At 31.7% G+C, this 27,837-nt stretch overlaps 3 protein-coding genes and 2 long non-coding RNA genes across 9 annotated transcripts; all 5 read left to right on the top strand.

The window, feature by feature from the left end:
- Positions 1 to 999: 999 nt before the first annotated feature.
- Positions 1,000 to 5,135, top strand: LOC145006158 (uncharacterized). Of its 3 annotated transcripts, XR_013662820.1 has the most exons (6): positions 1,000 to 1,497; positions 1,612 to 1,749; positions 1,836 to 1,915; positions 2,210 to 2,337; positions 2,432 to 2,505; positions 4,866 to 5,135. It is a non-coding gene; the product is annotated as an uncharacterized LOC145006158 (long non-coding RNA). The 3 variants fall into 3 exon arrangements; XR_013662819.1 differs by having other exon boundaries at positions 1,000 to 1,749; XR_013662821.1 differs by having other exon boundaries at positions 1,000 to 1,749; positions 1,840 to 1,915.
- A 3,441-nt stretch (positions 5,136 to 8,576) lies between these two features.
- LOC145006493 (uncharacterized) lies at positions 8,577 to 10,368 on the top strand. The gene is made up of 3 exons (XR_013662915.1): positions 8,577 to 8,630; positions 9,689 to 9,785; positions 10,152 to 10,368. It is a non-coding gene; the product is annotated as an uncharacterized LOC145006493 (long non-coding RNA).
- Positions 10,369 to 11,089: 721 nt separating this feature from the next.
- LOC145007280 (uncharacterized) lies at positions 11,090 to 16,957 on the top strand. Its single transcript, XM_078966246.1, has 11 exons — positions 11,090 to 11,108; positions 11,222 to 11,302; positions 11,556 to 11,696; positions 12,740 to 12,820; positions 12,908 to 13,120; positions 13,223 to 13,661; positions 13,765 to 14,705; positions 14,816 to 15,434; positions 15,522 to 15,982; positions 16,310 to 16,540; positions 16,584 to 16,957. Exons 1-11 carry the CDS (start codon positions 11,090 to 11,092, stop codon positions 16,955 to 16,957), a joined length of 3,600 nt encoding a protein of 1,199 aa, XP_078822372.1.
- A 132-nt stretch (positions 16,958 to 17,089) lies between these two features.
- Positions 17,090 to 18,024, top strand: LOC145007281 (uncharacterized). Its single transcript, XM_078966248.1, has 2 exons — positions 17,090 to 17,844; positions 18,012 to 18,024. Exons 1-2 carry the CDS (start codon positions 17,090 to 17,092, stop codon positions 18,022 to 18,024), a joined length of 768 nt encoding a protein of 255 aa, XP_078822374.1.
- Positions 18,025 to 18,508: 484 nt separating this feature from the next.
- Positions 18,509 to 21,710, top strand: LOC145004025 (replication protein A 70 kDa DNA-binding subunit A-like). Of its 3 annotated transcripts, none has more exons than XM_078962929.1 (8): positions 18,509 to 18,889; positions 19,728 to 19,906; positions 20,016 to 20,283; positions 20,393 to 20,492; positions 20,572 to 20,699; positions 21,135 to 21,219; positions 21,307 to 21,445; positions 21,511 to 21,710. In XM_078962929.1, exons 1-8 carry the CDS (start codon positions 18,805 to 18,807, stop codon positions 21,574 to 21,576), a joined length of 1,050 nt encoding a protein of 349 aa, XP_078819055.1. In that variant the 5' UTR covers positions 18,509 to 18,804; the 3' UTR covers positions 21,577 to 21,710. The 3 variants fall into 3 exon arrangements, with proteins under 3 accessions (XP_078819055.1, XP_078819057.1, XP_078819056.1); XM_078962931.1 differs by having other exon boundaries at positions 21,352 to 21,445; XM_078962930.1 differs by having other exon boundaries at positions 19,737 to 19,906.
- The last annotated feature ends 6,127 nt before the right edge of the window (positions 21,711 to 27,837 follow it).

Raw genomic sequence — 27,837 nt, forward strand, 5'->3', positions numbered from 1 at the left:
AGGCATTTCTTTATGGAAAACAAAATTCCATGAGTTTTTTTTGCCCATTATACGCATAAATAAAATAGTAAATTGATAGATCGTTGGGGTCACAACCCCATTCTCATTGCTTTAGATCGGTCCCTACAGTATTTGATATTGGTTTCATGAAAAGTTTAGATTGAGATCATTTACTTTGATAATCTCTGTATAATTTAGATATAAAGTTGAATAAAAAATTAAATGAATATTGTCAGTGACCAGAGATCATTTACTTGGGAAACGTATCACCGCGGATTTGGAGTCATGCAATCACGGGGTTCGTCATTGTGTAAAAGATTAAAAAAAAAAAAAAAAAAAAAAAGGGTTACGTGTGTTTATGATCTAAAAAAATGAGTAGCTCTAAAAAAACTGAGTTTTTAAATAATACTTATAGTAAATTACATATATAGTCCTTGTGATTTGCATATTGTCAAAGTTTTAGTCGATTTTTTAAAATCATATTTCGTGTTTTTGTCTGTCAATTTTGGCCTCCAACTTACATTCCTCTTTCTATCATTGTAGGTTCCTATATTTTGCTGTCTTTAACTGTTTGGTAATTTTATTTTCCTACCATTGTTGGTTATTGTTAACTTTCTTGGTTATTGTTAAATGAGAAATTAAATTGCCTCCTACCTTTTACTCCTACAATTATTCCTACCCACTAAAATTATAACAAATCACCATTCAATTTAATTGTATTTGATATATTAATAATATAGTCTTAATCATTTAGTTTAAAAAATATGGAAAGATGACACTTGTCATAATTTTATTGGGTAGACATATTTGTAGGCATAAAAAGTAGGAATCAATTTAATTTCTCTTATTAAATTCCCTACTTCGTATTAAATGTTACTGATTTCCACGTGTAGTCTTCTGGTTGTTTTACTTTCCATGTGTTGTCTTCTGGCCGTTTTCCTATTCAATCACATTTCGATTGGTGTAACTGATTTGCAGTCTTTGTTTGACTATCTCATTAACCCACCGCTTCATCTTTTCTCGCTCTGTTTTTTTCTTTTTAATCGTCACCGGTTGAGATCGACTATTCTCCTTCGTCGCCGCTCTCTTGAAGTTGCACTTTCGTCCGTTTTTATGTTATTTGATTTGGGTCGATGTTTGATCCCTCCATGGTTTGAGCCCTAATTTTTTCTTTCTTTTTCATTTTTAGATTTGGAATGGAGATGGTGGAGATGGAGTGTAATACTAGTTGGAACCGAAGAAGATGGAGATGGAGTCGGACACCGTATATGTTGGCGAGTCCACCTCTGCCGTAATAGACATTGACAACTCTACCTCCACCACTGCAAACTTCACATTCTCTCTTCTATTATCTCTCTACACCGGTGGTCCGTCTGCGGTCGTGGCATATCGACATACTGGCGTTCGACGTACCGTTCAAGGTACCCATCGACAACCTTCCTTAACTTCCTACAGAGACCAACCATTGGCGCTCACCATCGGCACCATCATCCATCTGTAAGCCTTAAAAATCATGTCTCTTGGATCATTTATATTTAATCAGTTTGTCGCCTGGCAGCAATGAAGGCCGTGTTTGATAAATATGAGAGAATTTATGTTGGGTTTCTCTAGATATGCTCCATTTACAAAATCGATGATGGGTTTGGGGCAAAACTTGTGAAACAGCCATCTAAATGTGATTGGGTTCGGTTGTGATGGAGACAAGGTGACTTTTTATCGGTTCTCACTTCTAATCTACTTAACCATTTGGTTAGTAAAATAACTGAAATTTTCAATTTGTTTACTTACATTATTAATATGTTAAATTCTTAAATTTATTGCTACTGCAAAACTAGACAGGTACTCTAAAAGAACTATCTAGAAGAAACTTTCCAATTAAGTGGCACATTCAACATCAACCATGGCAGATGCAGACGTAAGCCTATTAACTTATACATTATGATCAATACTTTTGTGTAAAGAGGAAGAAAATATACGAACCCTTAAAGAACAAATAGCAAAAGTATTTGAAATCTCACTAAAAGTCACCATCCCTGAGGAGACAGAAGTGGTGGCTTTAATCGCTACCTGTGCCAAAAAGGAATTTGGTAATTACCAATGATATATAAATATAATTACAATATTTTTGGGAGCATCGTCATCATAAAATCATTATCTTTTTTGCATATTTTTCTTGTATTAATTTACAAATTTCATTTGGTAATAATAGCAACAATTCGATGAGCTTATCGGCTAAAATAAAAGCCAAATCTTCCAGCATCTGACATGATAGAATCATGCTCCATAGCTCGACCTGGTTTTGTAAATGTTAAACTATCAAAGCAATGGATAGCTAAGGTAAATTCATCCTTGAATAGTTTCATTCCAGTTTTCAACCTATTATTAATATTGCTACTTCTTTTTTCTCACTTTTACGGTTTTACCCCTGTAGAGCATTCAAAAGATGTTATTGATACATGGGCACCAAAGCTTGTACTTAAAAGGGCAATTATTGGAGAGCTTTAGGTGAACAAATTTATTTACATATTGCTTTGTATATATATCATATTGATGAGTGTTTTATCATTTAACTCTTTCTTCTTTCGCCTTGCCATCGTCAATTGAAGTTAAACCCACCATCGAAATCATATCACTTTTCTATTTGGAAATTCAAATTTATAAAGCCCCAAATATCCAAGACCATAAACCATAGTTAATTATGAGCCCTCCCCTTCTTAATGAAAACTAGTAAATAGTTTTATTTATTTATTTATTTTGTGTGTGTTAGTGTTATAGGCAGGGTTGTATGTTTACTTATTTTACAAAAACAAGGTAAATTAATGATGATTTTTTTTTGAAATAAAGTCACGAAAACAGAAATTAGGTTATTTTGACATATGCCTATCTAAATAAGTTAATTGCCACTTCTTAATATCTGTTCCGACTTGAATCGAGATTACCTAACTTGAAGAACCCAAAGATCATTGTCATCAAGCACAATGCAACAAAATTTCATCTACAAATCTGCAACATTACCCCAAAATAAAAATTTTGAACACCAATAATTAGGGGTGCAAACGAGCCAAGCTACTCGAGATCGGATCGTTAAAAACTCAACTCGAAATCGAATTTAAACGAGCCCGAGCCGAGCTCGAGCTTAATATTAAGCTCGTTTATTAAACGAGCTCGAGCTCAAGCCTATGTCATTAAGCTTGATTAGGCTCGCGAGCCTAAACGAGCCTTTATATAATATAATTTAATATTATTTATATATATTAAAATAAAAACATATTAGGGGAATTATGGATTTAGGGTATTAGTAAACGAGTTTCTTAACGAGCTCGAGCCAAGCTTAAGCTTATTTAGATACGTCAGATAAAAAACAAGTCGAGCCCGAGCCCGAACCGAACTTGTATAATTGTTTACGAGCTCGAGCCGAGTTCAGCACAAGGAAACTCGAATCGAATCGAGCTCGAGCTCGAGCCTTATATAACTTAAACGAGCTCGAGTCGAGCCTCGCCAGGCTCGAGCTCGGCTCGGCTCGTTTGCACCCCTACCAATAATTAAGAACTATTCAAAGTTTCACAAACTCAGAAGCTTAAAATAGCAAATCTACTTCTTTGGTGTTGTCGTTGATGACATATGGCATAAAGTTAAGCAAAACTATTTCACTTGAGTAAAAACAAAAAATCAATATAAGGAACCCGAAATTCAAAATTCATCTACGCATTATTACTTCAAGGAAACTAAAAAACTTTATAAAATCCTAAGTAGATAACAGTTACAATAAACCAAAGTAATAAGTTTAAGTTTTTTAAAGTATGTATTTTTCCCATCAATCATGTTAAAAATAAAATCTTCCATGAAACCATCAACGCAAGAAAAAACATAAAAAAAAAAAAAAGTAATATAGAAGAGGGTTGTACATGGTTTACTTTTTAGGTTAAAGGATAATGATAATAACTAGAGAAAATGATAAAATAGTCATTTACACTAATGACATTACAAAAATAATCAAAAAAATCAAAATTACAAAATTAGCCAACGATTTCACAGATGAAGATGCCCCATCTGCGAAATGAGCATCTCATCTGCGAATGTACAAGTACCTAAAGCACAATTGTGCTTTAGTTGTGCTTTAGTTGTTTGTACATTCGCAGGTGCTTTTAATTTTTTTTTTTTTTAATTTTTTTCTGTATATATAGGGGTAAAATCGCAGATGGAATAGGTCCATCTGCGATTTACTCTTACTCTATCTGCGAAATTGTGGTTTTTTTTTTGGTTTTTTTTGGTTTTTTTTTTAGTTTGACTACGAAATGAATTGGTTTGACTGAGAAAGTAAAACAATCTACAAAACTTTTTATATAGCAACATGATTTCGTAGTCAAACCAATTCATTTCATAGTCAAACTAAAAAAAATACAAAAAAAAAAAAACAATAATTTCGCAGATAGAGTGAGAGTAAATCGCAGATGGACGTATTCCATCTGCGATTTTACCCCTATATATACAGAAAAAAAAATTAAAAAAAAAAAAATTAAAAGCACCTGCGAATGTACAAGCACCTAAAGCACAGCTATGCTTTAGGTGCTTGTACATTCGCAGATGAGATGCTCATTTCGCAGATGGGACATTTCCATCTGTGAAATCGTTGATTAATTTTGTAATTTCGATTTTTTTTGGCTATTTTTGTAATACCATTAGTGTAAATGGCTATTTTTATCATTTTCTCTAATAACTATCATCATTTGACTAACTTTTATTATAACCTAATCATTTTTAATTTTATTATATAAAAAATTATTTTACTAACTTTATTAATATTATTATAACCTTGCAATTATCGATCTTACACGTTCTCGGTTTAATTTTTGGCGTTATTACAGGTACGATTCTACTATCCTTGCACACCAACTGTTTGATTATATGCTCATGACAGTTTTTGTTCTGGATTTCTTGATAATTGGTCAAATGAAGATTATGTGTTCGACGATATAATTGCTTGCTATGTAATCCCCCAGATGGTTTATGGTTTAGTTTAGTTGAAATAACCCGTTTGGTGTAATTTCCAAGTTTATGAGAATCTTAATAAAGGAGCAGATGATGATTAAAAAATGTCACTTGCATCAAGTTATCCCTGCACACTAACTGTTTGATTATATGCTCATAACAGTTTTTGGTATGTATTTCTCGATAATTGGTCAAAACGAGTATTATGTGTTTGATGATATAACTACTTGCTATGTTACCCCCCCCCCCCCCCCCCCCCCGATGGTTAATGGATTATGTTTGTTGAAATAACCCACTTGGTGTATGTGCCGAGTTCAGCACAAGGAAACTCGAATCGAATCGACCTCGAGCTCGAGCCTTATATAACTTAAACGAGCTCGAGTCGAGCCTCGCCAGGCTCGAGCTCGGCTCGGCTCGTTTGCACCCATACCAATAATTAAGAACTATTCAAAGTTTCACAAACTCAGAAGCTTAAAATAGCAAATCTACTTCTTTGGTGTTGTCGTTGATGACATATGGCATAAAGTTAAGCAAAACTATTTCACTTGAGTAAAAACAAAAAATCAATATAAGGAACCCGAAATTCAAAATTCATCTACGCATTATTACTTCAAGGAAACTAAAAAACTTTATAAAATCCTAAGTAGATAACAGTTACAATAAACCAAAGTAATAAGTTTAAGTTTTTTAAAGTATGTATTTTTCCCATCAATCATGTTAAAAATAAAATCTTCCATGAAACCATCAACGCAAGAAAAAACATAAAAAAAAAAAAAAGTAATATAGAAGAGGGTTGTACATGGTTTACTTTTTAGGTTAAAGGATAATGATAATAACTAGAGAAAATGATAAAAATAGTCATTTACACTACTGACATTACAAAAATAATCAAAAAAATCAAAATTACAAAATTAGCCAACGATTTCACAGATGAAGATGCCCCATCTGCGAAATGAGCATCTCATCTGCGAATGTACAAGTACCTAAAGCACAATTGTGCTTTAGTTGTGCTTTAGTTGTTTGTACATTCGCAGGTGCTTTTAATTTTTTTTTTTTAATTTTTTTCTGTATATATAGGGGTAAAATCGCAGATGGAATAGGTCCATCTGCGATTTACTCTTACTCTATCTGCGAAATTGTGGTTTTTTTTTTGGTTTTTTTTGGTTTTTTTTTTTAGTTTGACTACGAAATGAATTGGTTTGACTGAGAAAGTAAAACAATCTACAAAACTTTTTATATAGCAACATGATTTCGTAGTCAAACCAATTCATTTCATAGTCAAACTAAAAAAAATACAAAAAAAAAAAAACAATAATTTCGCAGATAGAGTGAGAGTAAATCGCAGATGGACGTATTCCATCTGCGATTTTACCCCTATATATACAGAAAAAAAAATTAAAAAAAAAAAAATTAAAAGCACCTGCGAATGTACAAGCACCTAAAGCACAGCTATGCTTTAGGTGCTTGTACATTCGCAGATGAGATGCTCATTTCGCAGATGGGACATTTCCATCTGTGAAATCGTTGATTAATTTTGTAATTTCGATTTTTTTTGGCTATTTTTGTAATACCATTAGTGTAAATGGCTATTTTTATCATTTTCTCTAATAACTATCATCATTTGACTAACTTTTATTATAACCTAATCATTTTTAATTTTATTATATAAAAAATTATTTTACTAACTTTATTAATATTATTATAACCTTGCAATTATCGATCTTACACGTTCTCGGTTTAATTTTTGGCGTTATTACAGGTACGATTCTACTATCCTTGCACACCAACTGTTTGATTATATGCTCATGACAGTTTTTGTTCTGGATTTCTTGATAATTGGTCAAATGAAGATTATGTGTTCGACGATATAATTGCTTGCTATGTAATCCCCCAGATGGTTTATGGTTTAGTTTAGTTGAAATAACCCGTTTGGTGTAATTTCCAAGTTTATGAGAATCTTAATAAAGGAGCAGATGATGATTAAAAAATGTCACTTGCATCAAGTTATCCCTGCACACTAACTGTTTGATTATATGCTCATAACAGTTTTTGGTATGTATTTCTCGATAATTGGTCAAAACGAGTATTATGTGTTTGATGATATAACTACTTGCTATGTTACCCCCCCCCCCCCCCCCCCCCCGATGGTTAATGGATTATGTTTGTTGAAATAACCCACTTGGTGTATGTGCCGAGTTCAGCACAAGGAAACTCGAATCGAATCGACCTCGAGCTCGAGCCTTATATAACTTAAACGAGCTCGAGTCGAGCCTCGCCAGGCTCGAGCTCGGCTCGGCTCGTTTGCACCCATACCAATAATTAAGAACTATTCAAAGTTTCACAAACTCAGAAGCTTAAAATAGCAAATCTACTTCTTTGGTGTTGTCGTTGATGACATATGGCATAAAGTTAAGCAAAACTATTTCACTTGAGTAAAAACAAAAAATCAATATAAGGAACCCGAAATTCAAAATTCATCTACGCATTATTACTTCAAGGAAACTAAAAAACTTTATAAAATCCTAAGTAGATAACAGTTACAATAAACCAAAGTAATAAGTTTAAGTTTTTTAAAGTATGTATTTTTCCCATCAATCATGTTAAAAATAAAATCTTCCATGAAACCATCAACGCAAGAAAAAACATAAAAAAAAAAAAAAGTAATATAGAAGAGGGTTGTACATGGTTTACTTTTTAGGTTAAAGGATAATGATAATAACTAGAGAAAATGATAAAAATAGTCATTTACACTAATGACATTACAAAAATAATCAAAAAAATCAAAATTACAAAATTAGCCAACGATTTCACAGATGAAGATGCCCCATCTGCGAAATGAGCATCTCATCTGCGAATGTACAAGTACCTAAAGCACAATTGTGCTTTAGTTGTGCTTTAGTTGTTTGTACATTCGCAGGTGCTTTTAATTTTTTTTTTTTAATTTTTTTCTGTATATATAGGGGTAAAATCGCAGATGGAATAGGTCCATCTGCGATTTACTCTTACTCTATCTGCGAAATTGTGGTTTTTTTTTTGGTTTTTTTTGGTTTTTTTTTTAGTTTGACTACGAAATGAATTGGTTTGACTGAGAAAGTAAAACAATCTACAAAACTTTTTATATAGCAACATGATTTCGTAGTCAAACCAATTCATTTCATAGTCAAACTAAAAAAAATACAAAAAAAAAAAAAACAATAATTTCGCAGATAGAGTGAGAATAAATCGCAGATGGACGTATTCCATCTGCGATTTTACCCCTATATATACAGAAAAAAAAATTAAAAAAAAAAAATTAAAAGCACCTGCGAATGTACAAGCACCTAAAGCACAGCTATGCTTTAGGTGCTTGTACATTCGCAGATGAGATGCTCATTTCGCAGATGGGACATTTCCATCTGTGAAATCGTTGATTAATTTTGTAATTTCGATTTTTTTTGGCTATTTTTGTAATACCATTAGTGTAAATGGCTATTTTTATCATTTTCTCTAATAACTATCATCATTTGACTAACTTTTATTATAACCTAATCATTTTTAATTTTATTATATAAAAAATTATTTTACTAACTTTATTAATATTATTATAACCTTGCAATTATCGATCTTACACGTTCTCGGTTTAATTTTTGGCGTTATTACAGGTACGATTCTACTATCCTTGCACACCAACTGTTTGATTATATGCTCATGACAGTTTTTGTTCTGGATTTCTTGATAATTGGTCAAATGAAGATTATGTGTTCGACGATATAATTGCTTGCTATGTAATCCCCCAGATGGTTTATGGTTTAGTTTAGTTGAAATAACCCGTTTGGTGTAATTTCCAAGTTTATGAGAATCTTAATAAAGGAGCAGATGATGATTAAAAAATGTCACTTGCATCAAGTTATCCCTGCACACTAACTGTTTGATTATATGCTCATAACAGTTTTTGGTATGTATTTCTCGATAATTGGTCAAAACGAGTATTATGTGTTTGATGATATAACTACTTGCTATGTTACCCCCCCCCCCCCCCCCCCCCCCCCCGATGGTTAATGGATTATGTTTGTTGAAATAACCCACTTGGTGTAATTTGCAAGTTTGTGGGAATCTTAATATACGACTTCAATTAAGATTATAAAATGTCACTTGCATCAAATTATCCCTTCACACATGATCGATTGATTAAAAACAACTCTGCAAAAAAAAAAAAAAAAAAAAAAAAAAAAAAAAAAAAAAAAAAACAACTTTTCTGTTAAAAAAATCATAGATGTGACTGTTTTTTTTTTTTTTTTTTTTTTTTTTTTTTTTTTTTTTTTCATTTTGGTGTACATTCTGTTTTGGCAAATATTAGAAAATGTTAAATTTTGATTATGTATCTTTTTTGTTCATTATAACATAGTATTTTTATTTTGTTGGAATGAGTAAAAAATGTTTCAAAATGTTTATTGTTGGCGTTATTACAGATACGAATAAGTATTGATAACCCCCAAAGTTACACTTGGGTATAAGGGTAGTATTGTCTTTTTAATTAAGAATTTGTTTGTTATCTTTTTTTTTCGTGATAACATAATACTTATATTTTGTTTGAATGAGTAATAATGTTTCATATTGTTAATTGGTGTTTGTTTCTCATAATTGATAACCCCCAAACTTACTTGTGAATATAAGGGTAGTAACGTCTTTTTAATCAAGTATTTGTTTGTTATCTCCACAGGTGGTACAATTGTTATGGGGGACGACTTTATCTATCAAATCGTTGTCTATCTGAATGGTACATCCTTGAGAGTATAAGTGGGTAGGTGGTACTTGAGGTATTATTAACTTTTTAGATGTTCTATATGTGCTGCACAAAACTTCTTTTGTATATCTTTTTCGGTCTTATTTTGCATCCACACTCCATCCACATCTGTATCATGATTTCCTTATTTTGTGTATTTGTTGTAAATTAACATTTTTACCTTCTCAACTAACTACTTTGTGACATGTCGTTTTAATTTATAAAATGTGAGTATACTACAACATTTCTACCACTTTAAACACCAAATTGAAACTACTGTGTTTTATTGTTTGTGTATGTGGACATTTATTTTTCAAAAATGCAACATCCTGCATACATTTTACTGTCATTATTTTATACTAATTTGCTTAGATAAAGTGTACATTTTGTTACCTTGCAGCTTCTACGCAAGGTTGGAATATGCTTCTACACAGCGCTGAAATCAATTATTTTTTTTTAACCGTGTTATGACCGTGTGTTTGTGTGTAATTATGTATGTCGTTTGTATTTGTGTCTTTAATACTGTTTTATGTGTATGAATGGGTTGCAGCCGGAACAACACCCATCGTTGATGTGGGTTTTTTAGTTTCTTGTGGAATTGAGTCTGTTTATGGTTATGTTTGTGGTTATATTCAATGATCATAACGGCATAAACACTGTCATTACAAACAAAACTATATTCAATTGTCTTAAAAATAACAACTTAATTAAAAAAAATTAACACTTTTCGTTACACTATTTATTACAGGAATATAAAAAAACGGTTTCGAACAAGATATGGATTCTACAGACCCTAAAGAAAGACAAAAACATAGAAAATTACATATGGATAATTCTACACACGTTACCCGTTTTGATGAAAATGTTAACCCAACTATAGCATATGGATATCAGCGCACAAGTTTTCAATCTTCTCTCATTGTTAATAGCAAATGTCCATTATATAATGATCCCAAGCTCAATAGAAAACAAAGAAAAATGTATTTGGATAAGAGAAAATGTAATGATATGACCACGACGCCAATAGGTATTCCATATAGTATATCAAATGTATTCCTTTATCCAAATATGTTTGTTTCTTTTGAATTAATTGATATGTATTTGTATTTACTAATGTTTTTATTTTATAGCTAATCGTGGTCGTGCTCAACAAAATTTAGAATCTACTTCCAATTGTAATTTAAGAACTCTGTTATCTAACATATCCAAGGGTACAAATACATTCCATCTAATATTTCTTATTTTATATGTTACTTCTGTCCATCTGCATGCATTATACATGTTTCAATTCATGTTTGTATCTGATTCATTTCTAAATTTAATACTAATGATCGAACAATGCCCACCACGCCGGCACGTATTCCATATATATAATATAATTTTAGATAAATATTTGTTTATCGAGATCAATTTGTTTCTTTTTGAACTAATTAATACATATTTGTAGTTACTAATGTTTTTATCTTACAGCTAATCTTGGTCGTGTTCAACAAACTTCCGAATCTACTTCCGATTTTAATCTAAGAACTCCGTCATCTAACTTTTCAGACGGTACAAATATATTTCTATTAACATTTTTTTATATGTTACTTATGTCGATCTACATGCATCGATAAAAGAAAATCCAATGTTACGTCTACCATGCCAATTGGTAATCGTTTGTATACAGTTGAAATTTTTATATTGTAATTTCAGAGGTTGATATCAATTAACTTATACAAAGTATTGTATTATATCCAATCCACGCTTTATGTTATATAATTAATGTATTTTCTTAATTATTTTTGTTACTTTTTTTTATCAGATGTGGGTTATCGGCAACAACATATAATTTCTTCAGATAATTCTACATATGTTACCCATTTTGATGAAAATGTTAACCCAAATATAGCGTATGGATATCAGAACACAAGTTTCCAATCTTCTCCCATTGTTAATAACAAAGGTTCATTATATAACGATCCCAAAGTCAAAAGACAACAAAGAAAAATGTATTTGGATAAGAGAAAATGTAATGATATGACCTCGCCAATAGGTATTCCATAAAGTATATAAAATATATTCCTTTATCCAAATATGTTTGTTTCTTTTGAAACAATTGATATGTGTTTGTATTTACTAATGTTTTTATTTTATAGCTAATCGTGTTCGTGTTCAACAAAATTTCGAATCTACTTCCAATTGTAATTTAAGAACTCCGTTATCTAACATATCCATTCCCTCTAATAATTCTTATTTTATATGTTACTTATGTCCATCTGCATGCATTATACATGTTTCAATTCATGTTTGTATCCGATTCATTTCTAAATTCAATACTAACAATCAAACAATGCCCACCACGCCGACATGTATTCCATATATATCATCTTTGAAAAATATATGTTTATCCAAATCAATTTGTTTATTTTTCAACAAATTAATACATATCTGTAGTTACTATTGTTTTGATTTTATAGCGAATCTTGGTCGTGTTCAACAAACTTCCAAATCTACTTCCAATTTTAATCTAAGAACTCTGTTATTTGACATTTCAAACGGTACAAACACATTTCTTTTAACATTTTTTATTTTTATATCTAATTAATTTCTAAATTCAATACTAACAATTAAAACATTGTCCTCAGGAAATGGACAGTATTCTGTATTATAGCTAATCGTGGTCGTGTTCAACAAAATTTCGAATCTACTTCCAATTGTAATTTAAGAACTCCGTTATCTAACATATCCAACGGTACAAATACATTCCCTCTAATAATTCTTATTTTATATGTTACTTATGTCCATCTGCATGCATTATACATGTTTCAATTCATGTTTGTATCCGATTCATTTCTAAATTCAATACTAACAATCAAACAATGCCCACCACGCCGACATGTATTCCATATATATAATCTTTGAAAAATATATGTTTATCCAAATCAATTTGTTTATTTTTCAACAAATTAATACATATCTGTAGTTACTATTGTTTTGATTTTATAGCGAATCTTGGTCGTGTTCAACAAACTTCCAAATCTACTTCCAATTTTAATCTAAGAACTCTGTTATTTGACATTTCAAACGGTACAAACACATTTCTTTTAACATTTTTTATTTTTATATCTAATTAATTTCTAAATTCAATACTAACAATTAAAACATTGTCCTCAGGAAATGGACAGTATTCTGTATTATTCAATGATATGAGGTCATCGACTTCATCAGGAATCACTCGAGATTCTTCCATAAATTTATCGTTCAGGAAACAAGCTTTAAAAAGGAAGAATGCAAATATATCTGCTATACCCTTTCTTGACTTGACATCAAATGAAGACTTAAATGATCATCACATTCTTAAAGATGTAATTTCAGGTCTCTCAAATGGTAATGTTCGTTACCTATAACTCCATTTATTTTTAATGAAACTAATTTTTTATTAAACTTTAATTTTTTTCTATCTTTTAACAACTTTTTTATATATATCAGACTACTTGGACCATGGTGATGAGACTCTTGTGTGTGCTATCTGTCATGCAAAATTATGGAAAGATGAAGCCCATCGAGGTAATAAATCTGGGAAGAACACATATTTTTCGATGTGTTGTGGTAAAGGCAAAGTTGAGCTTCCTGAATTAAAAGAAGCGCCTCCAGAATACCTAAATTTGTATCGTCAGCTTGATCCCAAATCCAAATATTTCATGAAAAATATTCGTCGCTTCAATTCGATGTTTTCATTTACTTCGATGGGTGGAAAAATTGACTCTTCCATTAACAAAGGCAATGCTCCGTACACTTTCAGACTTAGCGGTCAAAATTATCATAATATGGGAAGTCTTATACCTTCATATGGATCCAAACCAAAGTTCTCTCAACTTTACATATATGATACTGAAAACGAAATTTCAAATAGACAAAACACTTTCAGGTTTGTCTTCATATTTATTTCCGTGTGCTTTTTTTTTAATTTATTATCTTTATATAATTAATTATTTAATTACTGAATATTTCATACAACCTATGTTTAACAGTAAAGAAAAAGATGGGTGCATATCACCTTCTCATTCACTTGATATCAAGACCATACAGTTCTTGAAGGTTATGTTGGATTCAACAAATGAACTGGTTAAGTGGTATAGAAGGGCAAGAGATTGTTTCTCTGAAAATCCTCATGTGGATTTAAAGTTACGTCTTATAGGAAGAAGGCAAACAGATGGACGAACGTATAACCTACCTACTGCTTCTGAGGTTGCTGCCTTGATTGTTGGTGACATTGGTGATTCAATTGATAATAGAGATATCATTGTAACAACTCAATCAGGACGTCTACAACGTATAAATGAATTACATCCTGCTTACCTTGCTCTTCAATACCCACTACTCTTTCTTTATGGAGATGATGGATATAGAGTTGACATCCCTCATAGAGGTGTTACGCCTTCAACGGATACCAAACGACGCAACTGTACAATGAGAGAGTTCTTTGCTTATAGAATTCAAGACAGGGTGAATATTTTTTCATTAGTTTTGAATTCAAAAAGACTTTTTCAACAATTCCTGGTTGATGCCTACACGATGATGGAAAGTGAGCGGCTATATTACGTACGCAACCAGCAAAAAGTTCTTAGATGTGAATCTTATGAAACTTTGCGTAGCCTACAAAGTCATGGAAATACTGATATTTCCAATATCGGAAAACGTGTGATCTTGCCTTCTTCTTTTACGGGTGGTGCACGGTACATGATGCAGAACTATTTAGATGCCATGTCTCTTTGTAAGTGGTATGGGTACCCAGATTATTTCATAACTATAACATGTAATCCAAAGTGGCCAGAAATTAAAAGGTTTCTTAAGGATACAACGCTTAATCCCGAAGACAGGCCAGATATCCTATCTAGGCTATTTAAAATGAAGCTCGATTCGTTGATTACAGACTTAAAGACAAATGCATTATTGGGTTCGGTCCAAGCAGGTATGTTATATAACCACAAATATAATTTTATATGTTTATATTTATAGCTGTTATTTTTTGTTATATTATCAAAATTTTATAATATGATATTTATTAATATACATATGTAGTTGTTTACACGGTGGAGTTTCAAAAACGCGGCTTGCCTCACGCCCACATATGTCTATTCATGCACTCTGATGACAAGTTGCCTACCGTTGAACATATTGATCGAGTTATTTCTGTTGAAATTCCAAACAAAGATGAGGATCCGGAATTATATGCACTTGTCAGCGAGTTCATGATGCATGGCCCTTGTGGTGGTGATAATCCTAAATGCCCATGCATGATCGAGAACAAGTGTTCAAAAAACTTCCCAAAACCATTCTTCGATCATACTTCTATTGATTCTAATGGTTATCCTATATACAGGAGACGTAATGATGGTTCATTTGTTGAAAAGTCAGGTGTGAAATTAGACAACAGAAGTGTCGTTCCATATCACAAAGTCCTTTTGAAAAGATATCAAGCTCACATTAATGTTGAATGGTGCAATCAGGGTGCTTCCATCAAGTATTTGTTTAAATATATTAACAAGGGTCCTGATAGGGCTACCTTGACAGTTGTCCAAAGCAACAATGCAGATGATACTGAAGATGCAGTTGATGAAATAAAGAAATACTACGATTGTAGATATTTGTCGGCATGTGAAGCCTCGTGGCGGATATTTGGATTTGACGTTCATTACCGGTATTAGCACTAAACAAAATTTGTTTTAGAAAAAGATAAATTTTAAATACTAATTATTTTTCTTAATTAAATAATAATTATTTACAGGTATCCTTCTGTTGTTAGACTTCCTTTCCATCTTCCTGGACAGCAAAATGTTGTGTATGGTGCAGACGACGATATCGACGATGTCCTTGACAAACAATCTGTTTCTTCTTCGATGTTCTTAGCTTGGATGACATGTAACGAACATAATAAAGACGCACAAAAACTTTCATACGTTGAATTTCCTACAAAATTTGTATGGAAATTGAAAGATTGTTGCTGGAAGCCAAGAAAAATAGGAAAATCGATCGGTAGAATTCATGCAGTTTCACCTAATCTCGGTGAAGCGTATTTTTTAAGAATTCTTTTAAATAAAGTCAAAGGTCCGAAATCGTTTGAAGATATCTGCACGGTAAAGGGACACGAATATGCTACTTTTAGAGAGGCATGTTATGCTCTTGGACTTTTAGAAGATGATAGAGAATACATTGATGCCATCGAGGAAGCCAGTCATTCAGGGTCTGGTTATTATTTGCGATCTCTATTTGCAATTATGCTAAAGTCGAATAGTTTGTCTAACCCGTCCTGTGTTTAGGAAAATACATGGAAATATTTATCTGATGGAATTCTATACAATCAACAAAAGCGATTAAATTCTCCAGGTATTATGATATTTTTTAACAATTGTATATATATGCATTAATAATGTACTTATGTTTAATAAGTATTTTTTATTCACAATTACATTTTTTTTTCGTAATATGTTAACATATTATTTTTGGAAACATTATTTCTATATACTTATGATTGTGTATATTTCTTTATAAATAATTAACTTTCAATTTATATAGGTTTATCGCTTACTGAGGATCAACTTAAGAACTTGACCCTTTATGATATTGAAAAAGTTTTACTTCAAAACAACTCAAGCCTCAAAGATTATTATGGGATGCCTTACCCAGATCATGAATCTATATCTTCTTCAAACAATCGTTTGATAACCGAGGAGCTAGATTTTGATAGGACCGTTCTACACAACGAGTTGATTAATTTGTTGGATTCATTAACAGTTGAACAAAGAGGTGTTTTTGACGAAATCATGAACCATGTTCAACAAAAAAAAAGGAGGCGTGTTTTTTGTATATGGCTATGGTGGTACTGGGAAAACTTTTCTTTGGAAGACATTATCTGCAGCCTTAAGATCTGAAGGTGAAATCGTTTTAAATGTTGCTTCAAGTGGTATTGCTTCGTTATTACTTACCGGAGGTAGAACGGCACACTCTCGCTTTATAATTCCTATAAATCTTACTGAGGATTCTTTTTGTTCGTTCGCGCCGGATAGTGATGTTGCCGATTTATTAAGACGAGCATCATTGATTATATGGGACGAGGCACCGATGATTCATAAACATGCATTTGAAGCGTTGGATCGATCTTTGAAGGATATATTGAGTCGTGATCTTCGCAGCAACTCAAAATTGCCATTTGGAGGAAAATAAATTGTTTTTGGAGGCGATTTTAGGCAGATTCTACCTTTTGTTCCAAACGGAAGCAGACAAGACATTGTGAATGCTTCATTAAGTTCCTCCTACATTTGGCCAGATTGCAAAGTCTTAAGATTAACAAAAAACATGAGGTTGAGTGATCGAACAAATGACATTGAGGAAACAAAGGCCTTTGCAAACTGGCTTTTGGATATAGGAGAAGGAAATGTTAGTGGTTTCAATGATGGTGAGGCAATTATTGATATACCAGATGACCTTCTCATTACTGATTCATCTGATCCAATCGGTTCATTAATTGCATTTGTCTATCCTTCTATTATTGAAAATGCCAAGCATCCCAGGTTTTTTCAAGAAAGAGCAATCCTTGCATCGAAAAACGAAGTTGTTCAGGAAATAAATGATCGACTGTTATCACTATTTCCAGGTGATGAAAAAGAATACTTGAGTTCAGACAGTCTTTGTCATTCAGATTTTGTTCATAATGACATTGATGAAAGTTTGTATTCGCCGGATGTTCTAAATGGTCTTAAACCGTCAGGTTTGCCGATCCATAAGTTGGTATTAAAAGTCGGTGTTCCAGTTATGTTATTGAGGAATATTGATCCGAAAAGTGGATTGTGTAATGGAACGAGACTACGAGTTATAACATTGGGTAACCGTGTGATTGAAGCAGAGATAATTTCCGGAAGTAATATAGGAAACCGAACTTTTATTCCAAGAATGACCTTAACTCCTTCAGAAAAAAGAATTCCTTTCACGTTTCAAAGAAGACAATTTCCATTGGCTGTATGTTTTGCAATGACAATAAACAAGATTCAAGGACAATCACTATCGAAAGTCGGTTTATTTTTTAGACAACCAGTGTTCACTCATGGACAATTGTATGTTGCATTGTCGAGAGTTAAAAGCAAAGATGGATTAAAAATATTAGTTTTAGATAGTGATGGCAACCTTAGCAATAAAACGTCAAATGTTGTATTCAAAGAAGTATTTGGAAATTTGTGAGTAATTTTTTAAAATATTTCAATACTTTTTTTTATTAATATAGATTCGGTTATTGAATTATTCATCATTTCGTTTATATTTATTTCTAAAATTCAACTTTATATTACTATACCATGAAAAAATAAATATGAATGTGTAATCATTAATCATTTAATTATAAATTTTTTAGTAATTGTACATTTAAAAAAATGAAAATAATATTCAAGTAGAATTCAATATGGTTGTATCATTGTCAAAATGATTATTTGCCATTAAAATGGTCAAAATAACAACATTTAACAAATAAAATTGATTTATGTTTTAAGAGTTTCATATTAGTGTATTATCATTTTTTGAAGTATGCCAATTTTAAAATAATGAAAATAAATTATTAATATACATTTAAAATATAAGTAAATTGGATATAAACGTCATAATGGTCATTTAGATAAAAAATCTAAGTAAATTGGATATAAAGGCTTTAGGCTTATACCCAACAACTGCCGATATCACATGATTGAAATGACATTTTTAATACAAAAAAAAAAAAAAAAAAAAAAACGGACGAACACTACATTTTCTTAAAAAACACTATTTTCCATTTTCCCTACCAAAACAAGTTTCTCACGCTCACATTCCTGTATCGTATATCTCGTCACCATCATTCGATACAAAATTTTCTGCGTATAATTGGATGTCAATTTTAAATCCCCTAAAAATCAGCAAAAACTGACAGGGAATTGACGTTTTCCTGAAATTATAGGCTACGATAAAGGATTTGATTTTGAGATTCACAGCGTAACATCTCAATATTTTAGGAAACAGAATGGATTCTATAATCAAAACTGTGTATAAATATGTTTGCTATCATCTATCATTCTCGCAATTTCCCATCTGTAGAAGCTGTCATTGTTATTCTTCTTCAACGCAGTCTGCATACAGGTATGTATTTTATTTCCTTCATCTTATACATACCATCATCTGGTAATGTTCAAAGAAGAATCTTATATGATTTGTTGATTGAATGCTTCATTCAGATGGTTAATTTTTTATGTTTGCTAAAATGTTCATATATCGCACTCTATGTGTTTGCTAAAATGCCTCAACCAAATTAAACTATTGGACTATGACTTATATGCTCATAACAGTTTTTGGTATGTATTTCTCGATAATTGTTCAAAATGAGTATTATGTGTTAAATAACCCACTTGGTGTAATTTGCAAGTTTGTAGGAATCTTAATATACGACTTCAATTAAGATTGTAAAATGTCACTTGCATCAAATTATCCCTTCACACGTGATCGATTAACTCTGCAAAAAAAACAAAAAAAACAACAACTTTTCTGTTAAAAAAATCATAAATGTGACTGTTTTTTTTTTCAATTTGGTGTACATTCTGTTTTGGAAAAAATTAGAAAATGTTAAATTTGCCACAATATATTAGATTATGTATCTTTTTTGTTCATTATAACATAATATTTTTATTTTGTTCGAATGAGTAAAAAATGTTTCAAAATGTTTATTGTTGGCGTTATTACAGTTACGAATAAGTATTGATAACCCCCAAAGTTCCACTTGGGTATAAGGGTAGTATCGTCCTTTTAATTAAGAATTTGTTTGTTATCTTTTTTTGTTCGTGATAACATAATACTTATATTTTGTTTGAATGAGTAATAATGTTTCATATTGTTAATTGGTGTTTGTTTCTTATAATTGATAACCCCCAAATTAAACTATTGGACTATGACTTAAGTTTTATTAGCTTTGTCTATAATGTAGCTTCTGTAGGTTGTGCGTCTTACAGATTCATGGCTCCAAAAAACATCACACTACTTGGACAACTTGATTTGTCGCATGAGAAGTTCACTTTGAAAGTTCGAGTCATTCGATTGACTAAACAACTAACTTATGATAAGAAGAAGACTTTTCGTATTGATATAATATTAGTTGATGAAGAGGTATTTATTCAATTTTCAGTTTTTTAGCTCATTTTTTGTTAAGCATACTACTTCTCAATTGTATTCTAATAATTATGTTATTATTCTAAATTATGATTTTTGCATATAGGGTACTAAAATTGAAGCTCAAGTTCCAAGTAGGTGGGTTTTCAGATTTGAAAAGATGCTTGCTGAAAATGAATCTTATTATATCGAGAATCCTCAAGTTGGTGAAAACACTGCGGATAACAAATTTGTGAATAATTCAAACAAATTACATTTCTGTCCAATCACAATGGTTACCAAATCCAATGATTTTGTGGGTCCTCTGTACGGTTTTTCTTTTGAGAACTACCAAACAATCATTGGAAATAATATTCTAGAAAAAACACCAGTCGGTTAGTGCTTAATCTAAATTTAATTATTTAATTTATTATACTTTTATTTCTTACATTACCATTCCTAATACCTATGTTCTACTTTGTGTTATACTTTGATTTTCTCTAGATGTAATTGGTCACGTGCTTTTATATTTTCCAAAGGAGACTTTTATGTCAAAGCATGGCAAGGAAACACGTAGACAGAATGTGCAAATCCAAGATTTAGAGTGAGAACCGGTTATTGTACACAAACAATTTTATTTTACCTGTATAACAATCTCATTTCCCCTTACTTCATTTTTTCAGGGGCCGAAAAGTGAGTGTTACTTTATGGGATGAGTATGCTCAACAATTTGTTGATTATGTGTCAAATAATCCGGAAGAAAGGACTGTTATAATAATTATTCAGTTTGGAAAAGTGTCTGATTATCGAGGTATGTTTCTTACTATAATATTTTTTGTTTGGTTACCATTATTGTCCCTTCACAAATCCAATTTTTTAAATAAAGCTTAAATTAAACAACTAACCTATAGACAATATGCATCATATGCACATTTGTACTCTATAAAATTATTTTTTATAGTTTTTTCATTATAACGTATACTATTATTCTTTTTCATGACTAATTTGCCCCTGAATCTTTATATTATTTTTCCAAAAGTAAAATTTAGTGCAGAACATCAAAAGCAAAAAACAACATTATACTTTAACAAGTAAAAAATTCCTCCCACTTTAAACAACAAAATGATAGTATATTTTATTGGGAACCAATTGTAATGTTTTCACCCTACTCAAATAACTACAACATAAAAATTAATATTTGTTCCATATTTTATACAGAAACCTAAAATATAACTCTTTTTTGCAGGTTGTTTGTCTGTTTCAAATTGGTACTTTGTTACCAAGCTTTACATCAATGCTAACATAGAAGAAATCCTACTATTCAAGAACACGTTAGATAGCTTCCATCTTTTTTTCTTAATATTGTATTGTTTTTATGCATTTTTACATAACAAAGATTAAACTTTATTCATGAACAGTTTGGTTTCCAAAAATTCTTTTGAAAATCTATCTGCTAATTGTAGCAAAGATTCATCATCCCTGTTGTATTATGAGACCGATGAGTTTCTTTTGAAACATGACTTCAAACCCATTACCGAAATCCAAGAAATCACAAAGGTATTTTTTCAAGTTTTACCTAATTTCAATTGATTGTATACTAAAACAACTTCTGTTTTTTATAGGTAAGCCGAGTAATTGTGCTTGGTACAGTTAAGCGTGTGTGCACAGATTTTTCATGGTATTATTAGGGATGTAAATTGTGTCATAAGAAGGTTGATGAAGATATTATGATGAACATTGAGCTAAATGATGGATCAAACGGCAAAAAAATGTTTGTGTGTTCATCCTCAATCTGCAACAATAAAGTTGTAGTATCTGTTCTTCCTAGGTATTGGACACATACTTTAAGCTTTCTTATTGTTATTATTTTTTTACACATTAATGAAATATTTCATTATTGTTTTTTAATATGTTTAGGTTTAAAATCCCAATTAGAGTCCAAGATCCTACAGGAGTAATTTCATTGACTCTTTTTGATGGTGATGCTAATAGGCTTTTAAGAAAAAATGCACAAGAATTGCTGGAAATTTTTAATGAGGTTGGGTCTGTTTTACTATACAACTTAATTGTTCTTCTCATGTTTTATCTTACATGTTATTCAATTCCATTTGTCTTGTAGGATGGTAATACTGCTATTTTCCCAGTTGAAATCACTGATTTGCTTGAGAGGAAATTTGCGTTTCTGATTGAAGTTTCTGAATATAATTTGAAAAATAAAGTACAAGGGTATTCAATACGAAAGTTGACTGCTGACCGTAAAATACATTCTGAACTTGAAAAGAAGTTTACAGTTGACGAGGTATTAATTTTGCACAAATTATTTAATCCCTATACTATTATATTGTTTAATACATTCTTAGTATGTTCTTATTTGTAGCATGTTGATTCCGACTCATTCAACACTGCAACCTTTGAAGTCACATCTCAAGAAACTACCAATTTCAAGGTGCTATTTATTTTAGATTTAAAGTTTAATTTTAATTTAACTTTATTTGCATTACTACTTAACTAACATTTTTTATGTACTTAAAAAAAAGGATGCAATATCATTCACGGGAGATAACATCACTCCAGCCTCTAATGTTGAGAAAAGCACAGCGACGAGTCCGTTGGCCAAATACCGTTTTTCTAAAGTTGTATCTCCCAATGCAGAGCTAAAGCGCAATCTTTCTTAGTATCTTTACAAAAGTTGAAATAGTTTTAAAAGGGAGAATCCACTTAAAATATCCAAAAGTTGATTTTACTGCATTAAAAATGTTTGTTTCAATAATTTAATAGCATTCTACTTTATAGATTGTTTATTTTTAACATTATAGAGTTATATTTGGGTTTAGTTTTATGATTTTGCAGTTCTTAAATAATATTTCCCCTGCTCCTGTTGTTTTTGTTTGTTAATTTGTGTAATAGCATCATAATTTATATTTTGTTTTTACATCATAATAGCATCATACTTGCTTATTATCCATTAGTAGCATCATAATGTATTATCGGATACAAATGAAAGTATGATGCTATCAACGGATAAAAATGCAAAAATTCATTTCTTGAACAAAGAAAAATGTTAAAGACGCCACCTGTAGTTTGAAACCTTTCTCAGAACACGGAGGTGGAAATTGAAGTCGATACACGTGTTGGTTCATGATCATCAATAATTGTGTAACCAACATACAAATTGAAGAAAAGGAATTCAATTATGCATCCAATCTCAACGTACCTACCCAAAAATCAAAAGCTTCAAAATACGAATTATCTGATAGGTTCTGAAGTGCGAATTAAGGCTTCAAAGGTCATGTTTTTCAAACACAATAGCCAAACTTAACATACAATGAAACAAAAATCAAACATGGACCATGTGAAGTAGACAAATTGTGAACAAACGTGCGGCGTACAGACGGAGGGTACGCATTAGGCTACAACATGGGTGGAGCAGACAGGGAACCGACTGTGGAATTAATTGAGGGCAAACAACTTTAACCGAGAACGAAAGGGAAGACAGATGAACAAAGCTAGTGTTAGAAATCGATTGGAAGAAGATGGCGGGTCCATAGGAGAAGACGAATAGTGTTATTATACCAAAAAATCAATCTCCTTACAAAAAAAAAAAAAAAACTCATTTTTTTTGTTTAAATTTTTTTAGGCCACATATTTTATTGAAAAAAAAAACCGAATATACCGTTGTTCACGATTTTTCGTCATCTTTCTATAAAGGTCAATGTTGATATATAAAAAACGAACTTTTTTTTCGAAAAAAAAAAAACTTCATTTTGTTATTTTTTTCAATATTTAAGTTTATTTTTATCTAAAAAAACTAATTATACCAAAAATATTAATTTTTTTGTACTCAATTAATAAACATGAACACTGATTAAAAAAAATAAAAATAAAATAAAAACTCGATCAGTTCAGATTTACATTGTGAATTCATACTGTAAATATTTCAACTTATAACATTCACAATGTGAATTTGACTTAATATTTCAACTCTTTGACATTTGAATTGAAATATATTCCATGTAGTTTTATAATTTTTGAACGTTTTCATTACTTATAAATTAGTTTTGTAAAATCAACAATTGTATTTCTTCACATTGTGAATTCGACTTATTATTATTCATAAGGTGAATATGAGCAGACACACAATGTGAATATGAACACGTTCACAATCTGAATTTTAACTGAAATTTTGAATTTTTTTTTAAATATCAATATGAATCTATGTTTAAGGAGTATTAAAAATATGAATTTTGATATTTATTAATTTTTTTTTATAAAAAAATAGACCTTAAATTTTCAACAAACAAAAAAAATAATAAAGTGAGTTTTTTGAAAAAAAAAATCATTTTTATATATCAATATGAATCTCTATGGAACGAGGACGAAAAATCACGAACAACAATATATTTGATTTTTTTTCGACAAAAAACATGTCCTAAAAAAATTAAAATAAAGAAAAAGAAGTAAGTTTTGTTATAATATGATGCATGTGCGTCCATTGTAAAAATCTGCAACCATTCATTTTGCCGTTGATGGTTTTAAATTTCGACGTTTTGGATTGATTTCTTAGTTCACTGATTAATAATGGTTCTCTATTTGCATATATATATATATATATATATATATATATATATATATATAGAGAGAGAGAGAGAGAGAGAGAGAAAGAGAAAGAGAGAACCTAAAGCCTCATCTTTGTATGTATGGTACCTTCTTGTACTCTCATCATTTCACAAAATGATAAGAAAACACTTGATTTATAGATGTAGAGCAAACTGTAAAATTGATCCTCGTGTATGTAAAAAAATATGGATAGAATCTAAAATCTTTTTGATTTGAATCAATGCTCCGAAACAAATAATTTTGTATGGTTTTGGTCCCTCAAAAAATTGATTTTTATGGATTTAGTCCATATCAAACTTGAAATGACTATTACAAGCATAAATTTAATTTTTATATGTTTTCTCTATTTCTTTTTGTTATATATTTATTAAAAAATAAAAATCATTATCCCAACCATCATCTCTCTCCCCAACTCACTTCCTATCTCTATTTTCTCTCTATAAGATACATCTATAACACAAGCATTACATAGCATATTCATCTTTATCAAATGGGTTTTCCTATCAACAATACATTCCCTCTGAAAATGAAATTGAAGAACACCCATGAACCTATAAACAGAATTGATGTTCATCTGTGAACCCATAAATGAAATTATTGAATACCGATAAGACCATAAATGAAATTGCTTTGTGTGTTTGTGTTCATCTCTATCCTTAACAAAATCCAAAAGACTGTTTTTTATGCTTCTCCAAAAGGGTTTTTTAATTCGGAGGAGGTGATTAAATAAAATTTGTTGCTAAGAACCCATCTATGCCATCTAGTTCTTTTTTCGATTCCTGACTACCGAGATGTAGGTTTGCAGCAAGGTATACTAACGTGACGTTCGACACTGGAATGTGTGTTTATAGACCTGTTTGTGAAATCAAGATTAAAATATGGAAGATCTAAGAAAAACAAACCCATTTGTGTGTGTCATTATGTGTGAAATCCATATTAGTAATATGACGATCTGGTGCAAAAATCATCACAAAACCCTCCTAGATTATGGAGTCGCTGCCTTTCATGTCGGGCATAAGGGTTTCAAAGACCTTTCTTTCTCTCCATCTCTCTTAATGTGGGCTTTCAATGACAAGTCGGGTAACCACATCTCAATATTCATGGTTATTCTTCTGAGTTTACATGTGAAAGAATGATGAAGGTGGTTACGACCCAAAATTTTCACATAAAAATTTTCGTTTATATATTAAAACCCATGTTCATTAATTGTAAATTCCAATCACAAATTATCTACCAAAATCCATTACATCGAATAATTATTCAAAAGACCAGAGTGTCCGTAACAAAATGTTGGAGAGTGCATGTTGCGTCATCACGTCGGTCCCTTGCCCTTTGATCAAGAAGTACCTGAAACAATCAACAAATTGTAAGTTAATGCGTAGTGAGTTCCCCATAACATACCCCACATAAAACCACATTAGTCCAAATAAGACATGCATACAAAAATATAAGGATGCCATGGAACCCTCCAGGGTCTTACTCCGGGTGTCATGAGAACTCCCATGGTCTTAACTAATTGCCATGGGAACCCCCACATGGTCTTGACTAATTGTCATGGGAACCCCCACATGGTCTTCACACACACACACATATATATATATATATATATATATATATATATATATATATATATATATATATATATATATAACACATTGAAATCACATTCGCAAATAACCACTACGACTAAATAACATGGGTTGGCCTTGGTGTCTTCAACCCATTGATAAGGTGAGGAAACTCACTTCAATACGGAACGATAGCTGGCTAGATCTAGACTCCGAATATCGGCTCTACACTAACCCTAAAGTAGGAACAATTCCTTAGATTCAAACCAAAAATGCCCCAAAACCCCTTGCAGGACTAACTTATACAAAGACTAAAGTTCAAAAGTCAAAGTCAACGACTTGAGTTGACCTAACTCGCCGAGTTTTCCTTAAACCCGTCGAGTATCTCCACTGACTTCTCTAATCGGGAAAAATCTTATCAACTCATTGAGTCACTAACAAACTTGCTGAGTTGGCCTGAGATCCAACCTCTTTATGCATTAAGCTGCGTCCATCGACTTCGGGGACTCCCGACCGTAGATCTCTTCCAAAATGATGTCTAGAAGGGTAAAGTTTCCAAATATACCCTTACGAACCATCCATAAAAAGTAAAAAATCTATACCTAGGCTTATTAGAGTGAGTCTTAACCCATTAAGCACTTAAACCCTCACATCACAACCCCAAAACACAAATCCAATGTCCAATGGCTGGAAAATCACGTAAAGTTTCCAACTTTACGTCCATGAAAAATTAGAAATACATTCTAGTTTAATGAGGGACTTATTGCATGAATGGGACCTAGAACCTAATAAATTTGCAACTTTAAGCCAAGAGAATTCATGAAGGGGTTAGATTTCAACATCTTGGACACCCCAACCAAAATCCCAAAATCATGCTAAAACTTCAAACAAAGAGATCTAGATTATAACAAGGCAAGGTGTGGGATTTATACCTCAAAAGACTGCTATTGGTGAAGAGTTTCTGAATCCAATGTCCTCCTTCCAAGCTAGGCACTTCCAACTTCAAAACTCCTTCTAAATAATCACCAAAATCAACTCTCCAAGCTCACCACAAGCTCACACACTCAATCTTGCAAGGTGATACACGAATCTAGGGTTTCTAGATAGGAGAGGCTGGTAAGGAGGCCAGCCAAGGGGTTTAATGTCCTTTAAATAGGGTGCAACACCCTAAAATTAGGGTTTCTTCTCAGTCACCGACTCATCGAGTTGGGATACCCCGACTCACCAAGTTGGGTCATTAAAACCTGCGGCCATAATCCTTCTCAACATGACGAGTTGGAGCTCCCTAACTCGTCGAGTTCCAACAAAGATTTTAAATGTTTAATGAATAATTTATACCTGAACCAAGCGTTACAAATCTCCCCCACTTGAACTATACTTCATCCTCGAAGTCTACTGGGGCAAAAAGATCAGGATAGTGCTTTCTCATCTCGTCCTCCAGCTCCCAGGTCCATTTGGAGCATCTTTGGTGCTGCCAATGCACCTTTACTAACTTCACTTCTTTGTTCCGAAGGGCTTTTGTTTTTCTGTCCAGAACCGCAATGGGCTTCACCATATAATTCAGACTCTCATTAATCTGAATATCATCTAAGGAAATGGCTGCAGCCTCATAAGCAAGAGACTTCCGAAGTTAAGACACATGGAAGGCGTTATGAATCTGACAGAGCTCATCCGGTAGGTCGAAATGATAAGCAACCTTGCTAACTCGGATAGAAATCCTGAACGGACTCATAAATCGGGGCCCCAGCTTGCCCCTATGTAACA

This window comes from Lactuca saligna, chromosome 7 (genome assembly GCF_052625555.1).
Source record: "Lactuca saligna cultivar CGN05327 chromosome 7, ASM5262555v1, whole genome shotgun sequence".
NCBI lineage: Eukaryota > Viridiplantae > Streptophyta > Magnoliopsida > Asterales > Asteraceae > Lactuca > Lactuca saligna.

Bases quoted from the DNA above. Each gene is read 5' to 3' on its own strand.
- LOC145007281 (XM_078966248.1), top strand. From the start codon at position 17,090: ATGAGGTTGAGTGATCGAACAAATGACATTGAGGAAACAAAGGCCTTT.
- LOC145007280 (XM_078966246.1), top strand. The intron at 11,697-12,739 runs GTTCATTATATA...TTGATTTTATAG, and splicing joins TCCCATTGTTAATAACAAAG to CGAATCTTGGTCGTGTTCAA. The intron at 13,662-13,764 runs GTTTGTCTTCAT...TATGTTTAACAG, and splicing joins AATAGACAAAACACTTTCAG to TAAAGAAAAAGATGGGTGCA.
- LOC145004025 (XM_078962929.1), top strand. From the start codon at position 18,805: ATGTTTGCTATCATCTATCATTCTCGCAATTTCCCATCTGTAGAAGCT. The intron at 18,890-19,727 runs GTATGTATTTTA...TCTATAATGTAG, and splicing joins TCAACGCAGTCTGCATACAG to CTTCTGTAGGTTGTGCGTCT. The intron at 21,446-21,510 runs GTATTTTTTCAA...TGTTTTTTATAG, and splicing joins AAATCCAAGAAATCACAAAG to GTAAGCCGAGTAATTGTGCT.